We start from the raw sequence: 21,938 nt of genomic DNA, 5'->3' as shown, positions 1-21,938 counted from the left end.
ACGATTAGCAGTGGGGTACCAGAGGGGTCAGTTTTGGGTCCGCTTCTTTTTAATATATTTATTAATGACCTTGTAGGGGGCATAAAGAGTAGAATTTCAATATTTGCAGATGACACTAAACTCTGCAGGGTAATCAATACAGAGGAGGACAATTTTATATTACAGGAGGATTTATGTAAACTAGAAGCTTGGGCTGATAAATGGCAAATGAGCTTTAATGGGGGTAAATGTAAGGTCATGCACTTGGGTAGAACGAACAAGATGTATAATTATGTGCTTAATTGTAAAACACTGGGCAAAACAGTCACTGAAAAAGACCTGGGTGTATGGGTGGACGACAAACTCACATTTAGCAGCCAGTGTCAGGCAGCTGCTGCAAAGGCAAATAAAATAATGGGATGCATTAAAAGAGGCATAGATGCTCATGAGGAGAGCATAATTTTACCTCTATATAAGTCACTAGTGCGACCACACTTAGAATACTGTGTACCGTTCTGGTCTCCGGTGTATAAGAAAGACATAGCTGAACTGGAGCGGGTGCAGAGAAGAGCGACCAAGGTTATTAGGGAACTGGGGGGTCTGCAATACCAAGACAGGTTATTACACTTGGGGTTATTTAGTTTGGAGAATCGAAGGCTTAGGGGTGATCTTATTACAATGTATAAATATATGCGGGGACAGTACCAAGACTTTTCTAATGATCTTTTTACTCTTAGACCTGTGACGGGGACAAGGGGGCATCCTCTACGTCTGGAGGAAAGAAGGTTTAAGCATACTCACAGACGCGGATTCTTTACTGTAAGAGCAGTGAGACTATGGAACTCTCTGCCATATGATGCTGTAATGAGTGATTCCCTAATAAAATTTAAGAAGGGACTGGATGCCTTTCTTGAAAAGTATAATGTTACAGGGTATATACACTAGTTTCCTTAATATTGCGTTGATCCAGGGAGCTAGTCTGATTGCCGTATGTGGAGTCGGGAAGGAATTTTTTTCCCCAATGTGAAGCTTACTGTTGCCACATGGGTTTTTTTTGCCTTCCTCTGGATCAACATGTTAGGGCAAGTTAGGATAGGATATGGGTTGAACTAGATGGACTTAAAGTCTCCCTTCAACCTTAATAACTATGTTACTATCGGCCCAAAATCCCATTTATAAAGTCTCATTCAGACATCCGCGCACATCAGTTCAAGATTGGACCGTTAATGCTTGGACTGACTGTGGGTCTCCTGACCCGGGCGTGACAGCTTCATGTACTTCTATAATGTCAGGAAAGCCACGTGGACATTTTGTGCAATGCTCTACAATCTCGGACCACTTTGCATGGATGTTTAATTGAGTATTATAGCCTGATTGGAGAGCAGCTGGGACCTGTCCATGCATTACATGATTTTATGTAAAAAGATGTTGTCTTATTAAGAAAACCACTTGAAAGTGAACATTTACTTTAAAACTATTTCTGACATACCACTAAAGGTGAGTCAGGAGATATTATTAGTTATTGGTTGGTGCCCTGTGACCCCGCCGATCACTAGAATGTTGGCGCCTCTGTGTCTGCTGCCGTGCCCATTGTGCCTGCAATTAGGCTGCATTTCTAATGAGTGGGGATGAGCGGACCTGTGGAAGTTCGGGTTCTGGTACTGTGCGGGTATGAGAACTGTACCCAAATTTGAACCAAAACCCGAACACCAGTGAAAACAATGGTGACCTGAACTTTGGGCCTGGTAAGAAAAAAGAATCTCCCTCTCCTCTTCCCTCTACCTCTGTGTCTCCTTCCCCGGAACTCCGAACCTTGCAATGGATTTCGGGAAAAGTCTGTGTTTGCCATTTAGAACTGGACACTAACTGTCTGGTACAAACCCCAAACTTTTAATTTTGGTTCCGCTCAATGCTAGTAATGAGATTTCCATTTTCAGCCTTTGGGCTCATTCAGATGTCTGTGGTGTGTGCAGATCAGTCCGAGACTGCACCGCAGTGCACCGACTCACCGCGCTCTCCTGAGCATGACAGTTTCATAGAAATATTTGAAGCTGTCACGCTCCAGTTTGGAGACCTGCGGTTAGCCCATGCATTGCGGTCCAACCTTGGACCGAATTGTCTCCGCAAGATAAATAGACATGCTGTTATCTGGAAAGACGCACCGTATGTCCGTCTCCGCAGGGAAGCCACGGGTGTCGGTGCACACATAGTGGGCATAGGATTTCTTGATATCCCATCCACTATGCTGTAACAGCTGGACGCTGCAGTTGTACGCAGCGTCCAACCTGTGGCATTTACTGACTGTGGGAACATACCCTAATCCTTGTGGAAAACGGACCGCACAAGGCCCAATGTTAATCAGTGTGTTAGTTCAGATTAACCATTTGCCACATAGACTGCGCTAGTCTCATCTATTTTTAGGTTGAGATTCACCTATAAATTTCAATGAGTGCACAAAAGTGGATGAAGAATAGACACCATCTTTAGAAGACCCATTGCAAAGTTTTCATAGAAAAATGAATTGTAAAAATGAAAAGGATAGAAAAATAATAAAGGAGCGGCACTCACCACTGATATTAATAACACTTTATTCTCTCATTACATGAGGAGCAGAGACAAATGGAATGAATGAGCGTCAGCTGTTTCTTGTTATCTACGCTTCCTACAGCCCCTTTGTCTCTACTCCACATATAACGACCCAATAAAGTGCTGTTAATTCATATACCAGTGGTGAGTGCTGCTTCTTTTCCTATTTTTCGCTGCATTTCTCCTTGCATTTTTACATGTCGCTTTTGTGGGCCGAGCACCATCGGATCTGGTTGCCCACTTGATTATTTTGCCCTATGAATAAGCTTCCGGATTAAATGTTGCACAGATGTGGGAGGAGCACAGGCGTCTCTATCTCTATTTTTGAAAAATGAATTGTGCTTTTTATTATCTATATATAAAAATGAGCGTATGTATGTATGTGTGTGTGTATCAAGCCACACCCACTCTGCATAGCCACACTCACCCCACACGCAAAGCCCCGTATAATATCAAATATATAATAAAAAATATCTAATATATATATTTCATAGGCACATCTTTTTGACCACAACAGGTTACACTTGCCTGTGTTGCCCATAGCAACCAATCAACCATTTCACCAGAGCTATTTAAAAGATGAAAGCTGAGCTGTGATTTGTTGCTATGAGCAAGTTTTCCCACTCCACAATACCTCAGCAGACACTGACCAGATGGGAGAAATCTAGCATCCCCGGGAACATAAGCTCCCAGCCATTGTCTGCCCCCCAGAAAGGAGCAGAGAGCACATGACTGAAATGAATCACCCCTTCCTCTATTACTGCCACGCTCTATTGTTACCGGCGTAGAAAATCGCATCATCAGTGGCTGCACACAGAGCCGCACTGCCAGGTTACATAACAGCACATCTCCAGCGCCACCCAGCTCGGGACTATGGGATGAGTATATGGGCATGGGACTATGGGATACAGGATGTGTGATGGTATATGGGCACAGGACTATGGGATGGAGAATGTGTATGATGGGTATATGGGCACGGGACTATGGGATGGAGGATATGTATGATGGGTATATGGGCACGGGACTATGGGATGGAGGATGTGTATAATGGGTATATGGGCACGGGACTATAGGATGGAGAATATGCATGATGGGTATATGGGCATGGCACTATGGGATGGAGGTTATGTATGATGGGTATATGGGTATGGGACTATGGGAAGGAGGATATGTATGATGGGTATATGGGCACGGGACTATGGGATGGAGGATGTGTGATGAGTATATGGGCATGGGACTATGAGATGAAGGATGTGTGATGGGTATATGGGCACTCGACTATGGGATGGCGAATATGTATGATGGGTATATGGGCACGGGACTATGGGATGGAGGATGTGTGATGGGTATATGGGCATGGGACTATGGGATGGAGGATGTGTGATGGGTATATGGGCACTGGACTATGGGATGGAGGATGTATGATGGGTATATGGGCACGGGACTATGGGATGGAGGATATGTCTAATGGGTATATGGGCACGGGACTATGGGATGGAGGATATGTCTAATGGGTATATGGGCATGGGACTATGGGATGGAGGATATGTATTATGGGTATATGGGCACGGGACTATGGAATGGAGAATAATCATTATAATTTGGTATAACCACAGTTAGTTACTATGCCTGGGCAACGCCGGGCTCTTCAGCTAGTAATTGATAACATACTGATGGAAAAGGTGCAGGCCTATGGATGACATATGTACAAAAAATGGACACAAACACTAGGCTGATGAAAATTTTTCACACACTTTTCTGAATTTAGAAAAAGTTGTCCTACTATGATCAAATAGATTAAAGAGTCACCAAACCTATATTTATTTTTTTAAATAATTTTGGCCAGGTAGAAAGTTATGAAACTTTGCAAATCACTTTATTAGGGGCTCCAAACCCTTTTTTGCTCCAGTCTATTTGCCTGCCTTCAGCTGCATTGATATCAGAATGTACTCATTTGGAGTACAGATGATGGCAGGGTCAGGTCAGCACCTGTATCTCACTAAGGCCACGTTCACACATTCAGTATTTGGTCAGTATTTTCCATCAGTATTTGTAAGCCAAAGTCATGACTGGAGCAATCAGGGAAAAGTATAATAGAAACACATCACCACTTCTGGATTTATCACCCACTCCTGGTTTTGGCTTACAAATACTGATGCGAAATACTGACCAAATACTGAATGTGTGAACGAGGCCTAATTCTGGGGATATACTACTGCAGAAGATTGTTTTGATAAGCACATGTTACCCCATATGCAGGGCATTACATGAGCTTAGGTATCCATGGTTACGACCACTTATATAGTTACAGTTAGTTACCTGGTCGTAGCCATGGATATCTAAGCTACTGCAATGCCCTGCACATGGGGTAAGTGACATAGTGAATCAGAAGAACTATACTACTTTACTAATTGGAGGTATTTGGTTATATTACTATTATTATTATTATTACACCTACTACATATTGGGATAGGATCTTGGAGATGGGAATACCCCTTTAACTTGAACATTATGGTGATCGCACCATTGAAGGGTGAGTTAGGAGGTACAATTTTGTATAGATGTTCTGCCATAGTGACGTATTTTCTTTTAATGTGTCAATGTAAGTAACACAACCATAGATAATCAGGTACAATAAATAATGGCAGATTATTGGGGCATGCACAACGAGGATAGAGTAGCTGTCTTGTGGCCTCTCTGCTAGGTACCAGACTGCAGCGAGTACCTAAGCTCTGTATACAGCACTGCGGAGTCTTGATTGATCTATTATAAAGAAGTGGCATGAGAATTTAAATCTGTTTTGAAAGAGCCTCTCCCCTACTCTTTTACTCCTTCCTGGTAAAGTGACCTTTTTAAATGGAGGGAAGTGGGCTTAGATGACAGTCTTGATGAATGCGGTCATGTTCACTCAATAAAATGAGGCCCAGTGCATTTGAGGATAAATCAGTGGAATGTGCGGCCCCACCTGTCTGTCTCCATCACTCATTTCCACTGTCACTTTCACAGTGCCTGATGGATCACAGTTGCTGTAAAATTAGACAGCCTTTAATCTCATTTCATCCTGATTAGCTTCTCTTTACCCTTTCCCTCTAACTCACTGACTGACACGCTAGAAACTCATACGGTGTGCTGTGTTTTAGGACGGATTACAAAACTTATCCTTAACACCTTCTCTGCTGGAGCGCCACACAAGTATTTGTTGTATATCCACCATGGGCTAGCATCATGTTTCTCTATTCTTTATTCTCTAGCCTTGCAAATGTCATTACTGTCTCCTTTATCTTTTATTGATTACTTCGTACCAATGTTTTTAATTACTTTCTCTTTTTTATTCTGTAATATGAATATAAACATTCAATCTGTTATACTTTCAGAAATATAGTTTTAATTCTAATAATAGTTGGCAGAGATAGGAGTATTTGGCTGTCTGTAATCTGCAGCATTGCCGATGCAAAATGTTTTCCAATAATTAATTGGATCTAAATGGTGGAAATTAAATATTAGTGTTTTACCAAGTGGTTTTTTAAGAAGTCAGTTTTGTGACTAGGACACTTTCCCTTCTTCTACATGTGAACCTCTGAGAATTGCAGTTAGTCACAAGGTGCTTGTAACCACAGGGGCTCCATTGTCTGCTCAGTTTTAGGCATTGTAGAAGCTTAACTAAAGCTAGATAATATACAATAATGCAACTTGCAAGGGAGCTAATGAGGATATTCATGTTTACCAAGGAGAATATGTTAAAGTAATAATTTTTCCATGATAGCCATAATTTGGATGTTCCACTGTTCTGGTAGCTCTGCATTTTGCACCTATTTCTGTGCTTAATTTGATCACTTATACTTAAAGACGCCATGACTGACCATCAGTGCCATCATGTATGATAAGCCACAGCCGGGAAGACACAATGCAAAAAATAAATAAAAATGAGAGATAACTGTGATGTAAAGGCAAACATTGCTGCTATAATTACCATATCCAGGGCTGCCACTAAGAATTTCAGGGCCCCATACTGCCAAAATTTTCGGGGCCCCCTTGAAACTCCACCCTAGCCCCGCCTCCACCCCTCAAACCTTCCACAGTCCCACCGCCCTCTCTTGGAAAAACTCCACTTCTGCACCATGTCCTCACCAATCACACATTAACAGTTCCCATCACTAGATCACATACATAGCAGCTTTTTTTTGGCCAAAAGGTTGACTCTTTTGGCCAAACTCTACTCTACTGTAACTTATTAAACAATTGTTAAAATATCCAATAAAATTTTAGGTATATTTTTATTTATCTTTCAATTTTTAAAATTACCAGTAATTTCACATACAAGGGACAAATACCACCAACCATGACCGAATCACATATTGCCACCACATGGTGACCAATATTACCACATACAAGGGACAAATACTACCACGCCATGACTAGACCACATATTACCACCACAGTGACCGAATAATAGCACATACAAGGAACAAATGCCGCCACACCATGACCAGACCACATGTTACCACCACATGGTGACTGAATACTACAATACTGATCATTAATAAAAAAAACACAATACTAATGCCATTATTCACAGAAGATCTGTACTTAGTATACAGTGTCCGTGTACAGGTAATTCAGTGATCACCAGTGATATTATATACAAGAGCTCTGTATATAGTGTAAATGTACAGGTAATACAGTGATCACCAGTGACACTATACACAGGAGATCTGTATATAGTGTCAGTGTACAGGTAATACAGGGATCACCAGTGACATGATAAACAGAAACTCTGTACATAGTATACAGTATATAGTGTAAGTGTACAAGTAACACACTGACTCACTGGTGACGTCTCTAGTTTAAGTCCTTCATCTTCACTTTTCTTTTTCATCCAGTTCAGATGGCCATCACCTCTTCCAGCCAGGGCTCGTCTGTGCAGAAAACAACACAGTTATCTAGAGCACATTCCCCAATTTTTCCCCAACCTCTATACTACGGCAGATAAAGAAAAAAGTGACCATGTCGCTTTGCACAGTAACAGGACCTCTCCTCCCCCACACTGAAAACAGTATCCTCAAAAATAATATCCTTTATTTAATCCCAGTAACAGTAATAATATCCCATATTCAGGATCCCATGTGCCCTCCCATTTTGCCTCATGTCTCTCCATATTGCCCCCATAGTCATCCATAATAGTATAATGCATCCCATAGTCATATATAGTAGTATAATGCAGCCCCATAATGGTATCATGAAGCCCCATAGTAGTATATTGCAGCCCCATAGCAGTATAATGCAGCACCATAGTAGTATAATGCAGCCCAATAGTGATATAAAGCAGCCCCATAGTATAACACAGACCATAGTATAATGCAACCGCATAGTAGTGTAATGCACCCCCCCGTAGTATATTTCACCCCCATAGCAGTATAATGCACCCCCATAATATAATGCAGCCCCATACGGGTATAATGCACCACCATAATATAATGCAGCCCCATAGGGGTATAATGCACCCCCATAATATAATGCACCCCCATAGGAGTATAATGTAGCCTCATAGAGTATATGGCAGCCCCAAGTATAATGCACCCCCATCGTGCATAAGGCAGCCCCATAGTGTATAAGGCAGCGGCTCCATAGTATAATGCACCCCCATAGTGCATAAGGCAGCCCCATAGTGTATAAGGCAGCAGCCCCAAAGTATAATGCGCCCCCATCGTGCATAAGGCAGCCCCATAGTGCATAAGGCAGCAGCCCCATAGTATAATGCACCCCCATAGTGCATAAGGCAGCAGTCCCATAGTATAATGCAGCCCCATAGTGCATAAGGCAGCCCCATAGTGTATAAGGCAGCAGCCCCATAGTACAATGCAGCCTCATACTGCATAAGGAGCCCCATTGTGTATAAGGCACCAGCTCTATAGTATAATGTAGCTCCATAGTGTATAAGGCAGCTCGGGCCCATAGTATAATGCAGCCCTGCCCCATAATATAATGCAGCCCCATAGTATATAAGGCAGCCCCAGACCGTGGGCAAAAAAATCACACAGTTTTTCCTTACCTGGCCAAGATCCAGCGATGTCCTCCACTAGCTGCATCTGAGGTGCGGACCTTCGTTCCGGCGTATGACAGTGACGTCATACGCCGGTGACATGCCTGCTGACGTCAGCTGCCGGCCTGTGATTGGCTGGTGGCTGTTAACTGTTGCCGTGTGTGAAGAATCTCCTGTACGGCAACAGATTCTACTGATCGTGCCTCCAAGGATCAGTTACTGAAGTGGCAGTATCCTGCCGCTGGGGCCTGGTGAGCAGAAGAGAGGGGGCCCGATGCCAGTAAGGAAACAAATATGAACCTAGCACTCAACTAAGTTGAGTGCTAGGTTCATATTTGTTGAGTTGAGTGCTAGGTTCATATTTGTTGCTTTAACGGTTTGGGAACCTAACCTTAGCACCATCTTGAGTTGTGCTCACGGTGTTCTTTCCATATGCCAGTAAGGGCAGTAATGCCCTCTTGGCGGCCCTGACCACTTCCATAAATTTAAGGTTATTAATGCACATTTTGATTAAATTGTATGATTGGGACCCTACACTAAACTGCATCTATACAGTAGTGGATCTCCCTCTCCCTCTTGAGTCTCAGACTACAAAATGAATTTATGGCAGGTAGAGATCAGCTTTATTCTATGCTAATTAAAAATAGCTTTACAAAACAAACTATAGTCTGTCCGTGCCAGTTGCTGTCCCCTATATTTCTGCTTCGGTCTTCAGGCCGACACAGGGCAACCTATGTGATAGCCCTGCTTTACTACTGGAACTTAGTATTGCTTGGCGGAGCTGCTCCTCACTTAACCTCCTGAGAGTGAGTGTCCTCTGCCAGTTATAGTGAACACTACTCTGGTTATCTGCAGTTTTGCCCTTGTTCAGCCTGTGTTATTCACGTTCTAACATCAACCTGTTTGCTTACCATTCTTCTGCCTTTCAAAAGCAAACAATATTTTAGGATGTATAAAACGAGAGATACATTTCCACGATCCCAAAGTATTATTACCCCTTTATAAATCACTTGTTGGGCCACATCTAGGATATGGGATCCAGTTTTGGACTCCATATTTTAAAAAGGATGGTCAGCTAAATAGGAAAGAGTTCTTTACAGTTAGAGCTGTCAGACTGTGGAGTGCCCGACCACGAAAGGTAGTAATGGCAAACAGTATAACAGCTTTCAGAAAAGGGCATTACGATTTCCTTGATATGCAGAACATTGTGAGTTATAGCTAAATTAGCGACAAAGTGTACAGTTGGTGGAGAAAAGTTGAACTTGATGGACCTAGGTCTTTTTTCAACCTACTTAAATATGTAACTACTGTATATATGATTTTGCACCTTGTATACCCTCTTGGTTATAACCAGCATCTACTCCGAAGACTCAACCCAGTGTACTTGTGTAAGTCCACATCCCTGTATTGGGATTAAAAAGTGAAGGCAAGGGCTCTACTGGGACCTGATATTCAGAGCAGCCAGCGCTAAACCTTGCCATTTTATCCCATATTTTTAGAGCTGCAAGTGACCTCTGACAGACACTTCTAACAAAATGCACAAATGTCAGATACACATTATTCATGGTATTTATTGGAATTAGTGTATATAGTAATTCTTATGCAAATTGCCTCTTCAGAGAGAAAGAGGACTTGAACTCTATAGGGCCACCTGTTCGAAGTAGTGATCCTACAAGTCACAATCAACCCTTTAACGAGTCTTGCTGTATGACAAGATAAAAGCCAAATCAGGATCTCAATTTGCAGACACGATGTTTCGGGCTATTGGCCCTCATCAGTGCAAAGTATGAGAACTGTTTTGGATAGGTGAGAGGCTCTGGACTGAGGCCTAAGGGGTAAGGTTTCTCCTTGTGGAGAGTAACATACCAGCTCTGGCTTGTCAAGGTAAGGAGGCTTATTCGCCGTGCAATTCTCCTCTGGGAAATTTAATATGCAAATTGCCTCTTCAGAGAAAAAGAGGACTTGAACTCTATAGTGCCACCTGTTGGAAGTAGTATAGTAAGTCTTGTCAGAAAAGCCAAAAATACTCATTCACCAACATACAGTGAGGCCGGGTGCACACGGTCAGTAATTGGCAGCATTTGGATGCTGCACATGTCCGCTGCGTCCAAACCGTTGCCGACTTTTGAATGCAGGTGAATCCGCATGTGTTCATTGAACCATGCAGAATCACCGCGTCCAATACATTGCATCATGGGTGACATTTATCGTGCGGAGACTCGGGTCTCCGCAAGATAAATAGACATGCTGCAGTCTGGAAAGAAGTGCCACATGTCCGTCTCCGCGGGTGTCTGTGCACGCAGAGTGGACATTGGATTTCTTGAAATCCCATCCACTATGCTGTAACAGCTGGATGCTGCAGATGTACGCAGTGTCCAACACGCAGCATTTACTGACCGTGGGTACGTACCCTAAGGAGAGTTACTGTAGAAAACACAATTACTTTATCCTTTACAGAGCAGTGTTTGCAATTGTGGTAATGTTATATATCACAGCTTCCAAGAAAAATTAACTCCCATTTTGCCAAATAGATAATAAATTAGTTAACTTAAAGGGAAAGTTCAATTTTAACACAAATTTAGAGTAATTTTTACATTGGTTTTGAGGTTTTCCGTATACTAACGTAATACTAACTTTAAATTCTGTTGTTTTTTTTTGTGCAGTCCGCAAGTTTAACAGAATAAATGAGTTACAGAGGTAGCCCTTATTCAGGCGTCCGTTTTTCATGTACAAGTTCTGGGTTTTTCGTGGATTGAACACGTACCCTTTGTAGTCCCTATTTTTTTGAAGACTGCCTGCAAAATAATCACAGAGACATGTCAGTTTTAGATCCACATTGTGCATATAAATTACACCTACCGAGTCGTAATTAAAGGGCTTATCCAGGATTATTTAATTTTTTACTACGGGCCTAAGAACTAACAGGCAGGTAGTTGCTACCTACCTGCCTGTTGTGCCTAGCGGCGATCGCTGCAGGCACAAAGTCATCACAGACTGCACCTGCTGGCAATTCAGCAGCTTCTGCTGACACCACGTCGACAGAGCAGTGACTTCTCTTCTGTTGTTTTGCTGATTGACAAGCGGTTCCCGGCTGCATAACTGTGGGAAGCTGGCTGTCAATCAGTATGAAATTGGCAGTCACACCCCATCGACAGGGCAGCCCAGAAGAAGAAATGCTCTGTTGATGTAGAACAGCTGAATAGCCGTCAGGAGCGGTCAGTGAGCGCGCCGAGCCAGAGCTGGATAGAAAAGGTAGGTAGTTGCCTCCATTAGTTACAGATGGTTAGTTTTTAGGCCCATAGTAAAAAAAATAAATACCGTAAATAAAAAAAAGTCCTGGACAACCCCTTTGACATTGCAATGAATAGGAGAAGCTTTGCAATTTATGTTTTTTTCATACGTGAAAATAAGTGATGAATCTCTGATGGTAAAACTGGCATTCCGACAAAACTTGCACTGTTTTTTGCGTACATGAGAAATCACTGATGTCTGAATGAGGCCTTACACAAGCTTCCATATAGACATAACTGTGCAATAGTATAAACTGTTATTTAAGAGTGGAGTTTTCTTTTATAGAGGTTGTATGAGAATGAGCTGTGATACAAGACAAACCATGCATAAGAGTAGCACTGTTTTGGGGGGAGTGTGGAGGAACAGATGTTTTCTAATCTCATACAAACCCTGTTATTTAAAGGGAACCTGTCACCAGGTTTGTCCCATGTGAGGTAAGGCCACCACCTTTCAGCCCTCATATACAGCATTCTAATATGCTGTATATATGCCCCCAATCCGGCCTGTCAGACAAGAAAGACAGCTTTTATAATACCCAACTGTGGGATGATCTGGTCCCATGTGCATCGCTAGTCTTGGTGTGGCACCTCCCATCTTCTTGTGATACTGTCCTCATTCTTGCTTGCCCTGGATGACGTGTGCAACTTCATCCACACGGTCGCCCCGGCATCACACTCGTGCATAGGCGTACTTCTGTGCCCTGACCAGGGCAGTGTAAAGTACTGCAGTACGCATGCGCTGGGGCTATTTGGCCTTTTCCTGTGCATGCGCACTGCAGTGCTTTGCTCAGCCCTCAAAAGGGCAGAGAGAAGTGCACATGTGCAGAAGTGAAATGCCGGGGACACTGTGTGGGTGACATAGGATGCGTCATACACATAAAGAAAGATGAAGGTCGACATCACAAGGAAAGAGGGGGAACCGGAACAAGACAGCGACGCCAAGCAGACCAGACTGCCCTGTAGGTGTTATGAAAGGTCTTTTTCTCGTCTTGCAGGATGGATTGGGGCCATATAGACATCATGTCAGAATGCTGCATATCAGCGCTGAAAGGTGGTGACCTTATGTTACATGGGACAAACCTGGTGACAGGTTCCCTTTAAGATTTGGTCCAAAAAAACAGATATTTGATCTTCAGGCGTCCTTGTATTTTTGGAAAGTATTTGCAATTTTATGACTTTTTACATTCTGATGTGTTTATGCCCTATTCTCTTCTCCAGCTTGCACATTTGTTATAAAATATGAAATTATCCGATCTGTCAGATTATTGTTTAACATTACTGAAAAGCACAGATATCAAATCAATGGAGAGATCCACCGTGTCCCACATTGTACATTGTGAGATATACAGATATATACACATTTATTTACCAAATAACTACATGTGATTAATTGGGATTAATAGCTGAAATGCTGATCAGCTTGAAAGCCAATCCTGCATATACTCTGTGCCTGAAATAATCCAGAAATTTCCCTGTTATCAGTTAATAAGACAGTTTCATGTGATATCGATAACATCCTTGCTCTAGAAATGATAAAAAACTGTAATATACAATAGGAAATGTGTGCGAGCTAAAGTTTGATAAATCTTCCTGAAAGCCCAGCCAAGTTTAGGAAGCCTGTAGCATCAGAATGATAAAAATTATCATTAAACATTCCATATTGCACTGCTGCATTTTGCAAGAAGGAGATAGTAAATCATGTGAAATGAGAGATATATAACTGAAAAAATTCACATGTGAGTTCGTCTGGCTTTTTTTTCTCTTTGGCAGAAGTTTATAGAGAAAGAGCTGGCCCTGTGTCATATTGATTTCCCACTGCACTGGTTTTCTAAGTGCTCTGTTGATCCGTGTCCAGCAATAAATTCCCAGCCTCAACATGCACATCGCTTCCCTCTTTGTCCTCACCTAGATTTAAGGTGGTGTCCATTTGATGAGATGAGCAAGGACATGATTTTCTGACTAATGCTCCAGCCACTTTACATGATATGATAGTGGTACATTTGTATGTTTTCCAAAAAAATTGGACCTGACATTTATGGACAGGTGTAACGTACGAGCCAGGACATGACACTTCGAGGTTGGTTAAACTAATCCAAATAAATTGAAGCATATATTAGCTGAAAGAATTGAAAAGAAATCAGTATGTACAAGATTCCCATGACAACTGGTGGAAGGGAACAGGCTTTGTTTCAGGGAAGCGTGATTTCGACAAGAACATTTCCTAAAGCAATAAAGTGGGGTCATTCTCTGCAGGCTTCTTGTCGTGTAGACTTCTACCGTCCTATATCCTTTACAGCTTATATAAGACTCGTAAAATATTCTAAATTTGGAGGAGATCGTTCTTTAGATTATTCATTAATATAATTTTTCAAAAGGCAAATGTAACCTAGAATAACATTGCAAGAGTAATGTAAATAAATAGCAGCACATTTAAAATGTGTTACAAAATTGGAGGGGGCAGAGTAGTGATGGGTCGCGCACGACCAAACCAAGACAAAGAGCGGCTCCCTGCAGGGATTGATGGGAGCTGGCACCCCTGTAAGAGAAACTAAATTCTCTGAATGGCTCTCACTGAGTGTAACATTACTGTGTCCCATGGCCGAAACCCGGCCCACCTGAACCAAAGCCCGGCCAAACATTGATTTTATTGGCTGTCTGCGAGTAGGCCCTGTGGTTGGGCGTGGTTTCGGACACATTAACTTCATCTTAAATATGTGTTCACCTGCAGTGAACACATATTTAGTAGGGATTCATTTAGATCCGGCTCTTTTTGGTGATTGGAGTCAAGTCAGACAGATTACCAAAAAGAGCCGGACTGCCAATCAATAAGACAGAGTAGGATCTGGGCCTGACTGTGTTTAAAACCTGGCTGAGAAGGGGGCGGTCAAACCCCCAAATGTACTCAGTGCAAAACCAAAAAAAGCGAATTCTAGAAGTCTACAGATACACCGTGGCCATTAACAAATTTAACCTAGCATAACAACATAATGGCCCTTTTTGGTTTCAAACCTAAAACTAGAAAAATATGACTTCTTTCTTTCATTGGCTGGCTGTGGGTGGCTTAGGCCTCTTTCACACATCAGGTTTTCGCCGTCAGGCGCGATCCGGCGCTTTTGACAGAAACCGGATCCGGCGAAATGCAATGCCGGATCCGGTTTCCACCCCATTGACTTGCATTTGCGCCGGATCGCGCCGGATGGCCATGCGTTTCATCCGGTTATCGCCGGATCCGGCAATGTGTCGCAATGTGTCGCGATCCGGCGTCTGGAAAAAACGTCTACTGTAACGTTTTTTGTCTCCGGCGAAAAAGCCGGACACGCCGGATCCGGCGCGTCCGGCTTTTTCACACAATGAAAGCCTATGAGCGCCGCAATGCGCCGGATCCGGTGGCCGGATCCGGTTGTTTTGGTCTGAGCATGCTCAGTAGCTCTGCCCACAGGAGATATATAAAAGCAAGACAATGGGACCCTCAGCCACACCCAACATGCCACCCAAGACAGCAACCAGGCGCAGGAGAAGGCAGCAGACATCTGCAGCAGCAGCACCATCAGCAACACCCCAAATGGAGCAGCATGCTGAACGGGAGGGGAGTCCAGAAGCAGATGAGAGACGGTAATTATCAAATCCCCCATTCCTCCAAACTAGGGCCATGGAATATCAAGATATTCATTGGCCCTTTGTTTCTCTTTATTCAACAGCCGCCAAAGAGATGCAGCAGCAGCACCATCAGCAACACCCCAAATGGAGCAGCATGCTGAACGGGAAGGGAGTCCAGAAGCAGATGAGAGACGGTAATTATCAAATCCCCCATTCCTCCAAACTAGGGCCATGGAATATCAAGATATTCATTGGCCCTTTGTTTCTCTTTATTCAACAGCCGCCAAAGAGATGCAGCAGCAGCAGCAGAAATGGCATCACTGGCAGCAGCAATACCCACAGCCATGGAGTCTGGCCATCAACAGGACAGCACATCTTCTTCTGGGAGCCCTCCCTCGCATCGTCAGCGTTTGACGGTAAGTTTTTATTTCCAAAATCCATCATCTCTGTAATATATGTCTATTCATTGCCTTTTATTTCAAAACAGGAATCACAAGATGAAGAGGAGCTCCCAGAAGAAGAAGGAAGGGGTGGACAGACGCTTGGAGTGGGCTCACAATTCGTAAGTTTTTTGCATCAAACGCAGAAACACAACATCACACTACACACAACACATAGAAAACAATGTTCTGCAGACCACACACAGCAAACAAATGCCTACATCCAAACTCATAACATTTTTTGTTTTCTTCTCTAGTCTTCCCAATCTGGTGCTCGGCCCAGAGGTCCTCGCAGTGCCTCCCAGGGTCGTCGGCGACAGCAACGCGGCGGTCACCAGCGTGTAAGTATAAATATTTTTGCTTTGTTTTTTTGCACTTTTTATTTCATTTCTTTTGTGGAGGCTAATTATGTTATTTTTGTCTTTTTCTTTAACAGCCTTCACAGCGTGCTCCCGACTCTGACGGTGAGGATGGAGGGATTGATGTGGACCGCCTCATCGATCTCGTCAGAGAAAGGGAGCCGCTCTGGAATATGGCTGACCGCCGCCACGCTGACCTGATCATTACCCGACGACTCTGGGAGGAAATCTGTTCTCTCCTTGTGGGCCGCTGGGAGGACCTCGAAGCTCGGGACCAGATTAAAGAGCGTAAGTATATACAGTAACGGTTGCTTGATGTAAACCAGTGTTTCCCGAACTCCAGTCCTCGTGGTCCCCACGGATCATGTGTTCAGGATTTCTATTTACTATTGAAATCCTGAAAACATGACCCCTGGGGACCATGAGGACTGGAGTTTGTGAAACACTGATGTTGTATACTAACCACTCCTTTCTCATTTCAGGGAACAGAATTGTGAATCGGTGGCGGTCTGTGAGGGATCGTTTCAAGAAGGAGTTCAATAAAGAGATGCGGGCCCCGAGTGGATCTGGAGGACGCAGGAGCAAGTACAAGTACGCACAAGCCCTGTCGTTCCTCCGGGAAACAATGCTCACCAGAAGGTAAATATTACACACCACATGTGAAAAAGATGTAACTTTTTTTTTTCAGCCAGGGCCATACCATGTCAGTATTTTAATTGTTTTTTTTTCTCTTTATTCCACAGCACGGTGAGCAGCACTCGGGAGCCTGCACGATTGGACCCTTCTGAGGCGATCCCTGAGGAGACCGGCACTGAGGGACACTTCGACCGCCCCGGTACATCTGCACCTTCCCTGCCTTCCCACACATTCGACCCATCTGTCCCATCCACCAGCACAGGAGCATCGTGGCCGCCTACATTACATGAAGCTGCTGGTGAGGAGATCGCTTTCCCTTTACCCCACCCTTCTGCCCCTGCCGCCTCTAGTACACCTGCGGGTACTGGGCGGCAGCGGCAGAGGGGTCAGGAAAAGAGTTATGCGCAAGAGTTATTGCATCTGAATGCATCTTTCCAGAACTGTCTCAAAGTCTTGTCAGAGCAAATCTCCGCAGGCTTTCAGCAGATCAACTCCAGCATTCTGGAGGTGAAGACACTTCTGCAAACCATGCATTCAGAAGCAAGATCTTCGCCAAACCACACCTTTTTCAGGTCTGTTGTGGAGCGCATGGAAACGCTCTCTCCTGCCCAGCAGATGCATGTAATGCATTCGTGCCACGGTGCTCTACAGCAGGTTACCTCCCAACCTCCACCTCCCACCACTGTAGTTCCTCCACCTGCACCCCCTCCAGCCACTTTCCATCCTCCCCCTCCTATTACATCTGCACCCCCTCCAGCCACTTTTCATCCTCCCCCTCCTACTACATACCAGCAACCTGCCCAGTACCAGCAACCTCCCCAGTACCAGCAACCTCCCCAGTACCAGTCATCTCCCCACTTCCAGCAACCTGCCCCGTACCAAACTCCTTCCCCGTACCAAACTCCTTCCCCGTACCAAACTCCTTCCCCATACAACTTTCCATCAACATCATCTGCTCCTACAGTCCCTGCCCAACCCTCCACTCCACCACCCACCACCTCTTCTGCTTCCCACATGTCCACCCATTCTGTAGTTTTTTCCACACCTTCACCTCTAACTGTTCCTTCCCCACCACGATCCCAGTCCTCTCTCCACACACCCAGTGTCGAAGTGTCCCGCAGCCCCTCCAGCAGTATTTCCACCCCACAATACACAGATTTGTAATGTGTGTTTTTTAATAAAAATGCCCATTGGGTTTAAAACCTTTATTAAAAAAGTTTTTTGCACTTTAAAAACATTTTGCAAAAAAAAAAAAAATTTTAAATAAAAGTTAAATTATCGTTTCACAATGGTTGTCTGTCTTTTCTTTCTGCGGCGAACTATGTTTAAAAAAAAGGTTAAATACAGGGTATTTCAAAGGTAAAAAGGTATTCAAAACCAGGTATAACTGTGGGTAAATTTTAGCTTTTTGCCACAGTTGTGTTCCTGGTTGTGTTTGAAGCAAAGTATTTCACCTAAAAAGTTGTGTTTATTGTTGGTGATTTCCTAACAATGTACACAACTTTTGTTAAAAGGTGAAATACTTTGCATAAAACACAACCAGGTACACACCTGTGGCCTAAAGCTAAAAATAGTAGACCATGACAAGATAGCCAACTTTGGTTGGCAAAGGTATATACTGTTGGTCCAGAAGGTACACAAGTTTGGTTAGGGCACAAATCTTTCACACTCTGTCATCCTGCCAGTGTACTCTGCCTTGAGGGGCCACAAGGGTCAATTTTAAAAACCGGATCCGGCGTAATCCGTCGAAAAAACGGATAGAAAAACGGATGAACCGGATGAGACGGATCCGGTTTTGTCTGTCAAGAACAAGACGGATCCGGCAGAAAACCGGATCCGGCACATCAGGTTTTACAAAACATTTGCCGGATCCGGCATTCCGGCACGACGCCGGATCGCGCCTGACGCCGAAAACCTGATGTGTGAAAGTAGCCTTAGTGATGAGCACAGTTTCATCACTGAGGTCATATGTTTAACATCTACATGTTCTCATTTTCTTTATGCTAAAACTGACAGAGACTACATAGATAGATAGATAGATAGATTGATAGATAGATAGATAGGTTCATCATTATATTTGATGGTAAGGAAAAAACTTCCTCAATTGTAGACATTTTTAAAATAAATATCGAGGCAAGCTCACAACTTTTAATTTTGGCCCCCTTTGTATTTGAGTTAGACATCTCTCTCTTAAAGGAAACCTGGCAGGTCCAGATTCGCTATGTAAGTACCAGTGAAACATGTTATAGGTGATAATTAACATGTAGAGCATGTTTCTGTCATAGGTTGTAATCATTGTAGAAAGGAGAAAACAATGTTATATTTGCATGGCGCCCTGTTCCTTTCCAGTCATCAAGGCCGTGCATAGCACTGAGCAGTCGCCACATCTTTCCTGTTATGCCCGTTATTCAGTTGATTGATATCCCGCTCAGCACATTCATAGGCTAAGCCGGAAGTCAGTCAACTGACCAGAGGACATGGTTTGAGAACATCTGTGATTGATCAGTACTGTGCCCTGCCCTGATATTTGGGAAGGAGTAGGGCTCCGCATGAATGTAACATTGTTCTGTCCCTTCATGTCTGGTTCTTCAATTGTATAACTTTTACGTGATCAGTGTAATTAGATCAAATGAAACTGTTAGTATATGTACCAAAATCAATTACAAGTATCTATTGGCATTTCACATGGTATTTGGTTCGGCTGTGTTATTTGTATTCTTGTAGATGTGATATTCCATGAGTGTATGATAACATCTACAGATATATTGCAATAACAATAATCTAAGTCCTAGAAAGTTTATTTTAAGATTATATAAAATACTGGTATTATTTTATGTCTTTCAGTCATGCCATACAACAGTGCCCATCATTGTGTGGTTGAAGTAGAAAACTTTTTGTTTGTGTTAGGAGGAGAAGACCAGTGGAATCCTAATGGTGAGTAGTAAGAATTCCCATATACTGTATGTGCGAGACCGGACACTGCTTCTCTCATAATATCACTTTTATAAGTCGGCTTTTTCTCCCTCTGTGCTACGGTGTGTTCATCCTACAGGGTTAAACATATTGTTGCACCACTGCTAACGCATGCACTGATATTTTATTCATCTACTCCCCTTGTATAATCTAAAATGATGGCAATACAGGGAAACATCAGCCCGAGATATTACATTTAAATAATCTTACTTTAATAAATGAAATCCGTCCAAAGACATGAAAAAGTTATCAGACCATGTTAAATTGCAGTGCATCCTAATGCTGGGCTGAGTAATTCTAAAAGTGCAAAATACATTAATATTTAAAAGTGTTGACTCAGAAAGAAAAAAGCCAAAAGAAATATGAACACTTAAAAGACTTTGAGCTGAATTTAAAGAGAAGATGCAGAGTGCAATAGAATATAAACAGGGACACACAACACATATAAGTGAATGACCTTTGTAGATGGATGAGACAATTGTATGTTCATATATTCTGTATATACAGACGTAATAAAAAATATCTCCCCCCTTTGCAAACTATATTCATTAGCAGAATGTATAAACTTTCTGTTTCAATAAGCCAATGAAACAAAAGCTATTTACAGTAAATGGCTCAGCACAACCAACATCACAAGTGGTTACTCCAAATTCAACATAAAATATCACTTTTAATGACTACTGCAAAAATTATTTAACCCCTTCTTGACAAGGGTCATAGGACTTAGTATATCCCCTTTGGCTGTTATAACCTGATGTAGAGGTTAAACATAGCCAGACACCAGCTTCTCGCAGCGTTTCTGAGCAATCTTAGCCATGGGCAATGGCCTCAAGTTCACTAATATTCCAACTGCTTTCTTCAAATCCCACCAAAAGATGATTTTCTATGGGATTTATGTCAAGCAATTCATTTCTTATTAAAAATCCTCTTCATTCTCAAGAACAGATTTATTTTTAATTCTATTGTTAATGGCTCTGTGGTTGGGTTTCCGACCACTGCTGTCATCTATCAGTGGTGGCCAGACTCTTAGTCAATGTAAATCTCACTTAAGTGTCTTCCAAACATCATGCTGAATGACAGCCAGCTTCCTGCCTCCGTTAGCTCCTTTTTCCCTTGTTTTTTCCAGACCCATTTTCAATTATCAGAGCCTAGTCTATTGACTTTCATCTCATCACTCCAAATCACCTGTTTCCAGTCTTCTACTGTTCACTGTTTTTACTTTTTTTCAAATTTGAGCCAATGCTTTTTATGACGATATTGAAGTCAAGGCTAAGTCATCTCATTTTGAGCCACCATTCCAGACTTGTGTCACACAGTGCTTGCGTGGACTTCTGGGACCTCACTATAATGAGGCATACGAGCTACCTCCACTGCCGTGTTTGTCGCGCCAGAACTGATAGACATTGGAATGAGATGACTTGTTGTCTCCGATATTTTTCCTGGACAGCCACTTCTTGGCTTTTGAATGGATGAACTTCATGTCGTATTCTTCCAACTCTCTTGGCACTCACATGCAGTTTGGCAATTTTCTTGGCCAAGAAACCGCTATCAATGAGCTGGATGATGCTGTTTCTCTTTTGTTGGGAAATCTTCTTCATGGCTGATCCTCAATTCAAACCAGTGACCTTTCGCTTGGGAATCAGCCTAATAACAAACTGAATTAAGTAATGTGAGAACAGGTTGTAATTTGTAGTATTCAGGAAGAAAAAGATTTTTTTCCACCACCATGAGCAAAACAGTAACAATGCACTGACATAACAAGAATCTGCACAACTAATCATTTGCTAAATAGTTGCAAGTCAAATTTAACTATGAGATAGCCAAGATGATTGTCAATAAAATGATAGTAGTCTCACGTTGATAGCAGTAGTGGATGGTGAGAACTGGAGCCTGAAAGTCAAAAGTTCAAAAATTGTTACCCTGTTGCTTGTCACTGTAAGTTCTCCCCGTGTTTGCGTGGGTTTCCTCCGGGTTCTCCAGTTTTCACTCACATTCGAAAGATGAAATCTAGATTGTGAGACCCTATGGGGACAGTGCT

At 42.8% G+C, this 21,938-nt stretch overlaps 1 protein-coding gene across 1 annotated transcript in view; it reads left to right on the top strand.

Moving 5' to 3' along the window:
* The window catches only part of KLHL14 (kelch like family member 14), a 122,275-nt gene that overhangs the window by 86,532 nt on the left and 13,805 nt on the right, over positions 1-21,938 (top strand). Inside the window, exon 4 of the mRNA XM_073583733.1 lies at positions 19,772-19,861. Within this exon, the coding sequence (XP_073439834.1) occupies positions 19,772-19,861 (90 nt within the window). The remainder of the gene's footprint in view (positions 1-19,771; positions 19,862-21,938) is intronic.

This window comes from Dendrobates tinctorius, unplaced genomic scaffold, assembly GCF_039654945.1.
Source record: "Dendrobates tinctorius isolate UK_male_01 unplaced genomic scaffold, ASM3965494v1 ptg000081l, whole genome shotgun sequence".
Lineage (NCBI taxonomy): Eukaryota > Metazoa > Chordata > Amphibia > Anura > Dendrobatidae > Dendrobates > Dendrobates tinctorius.
This window is presented reverse-complemented; position numbering and strand designations above follow the sequence as displayed.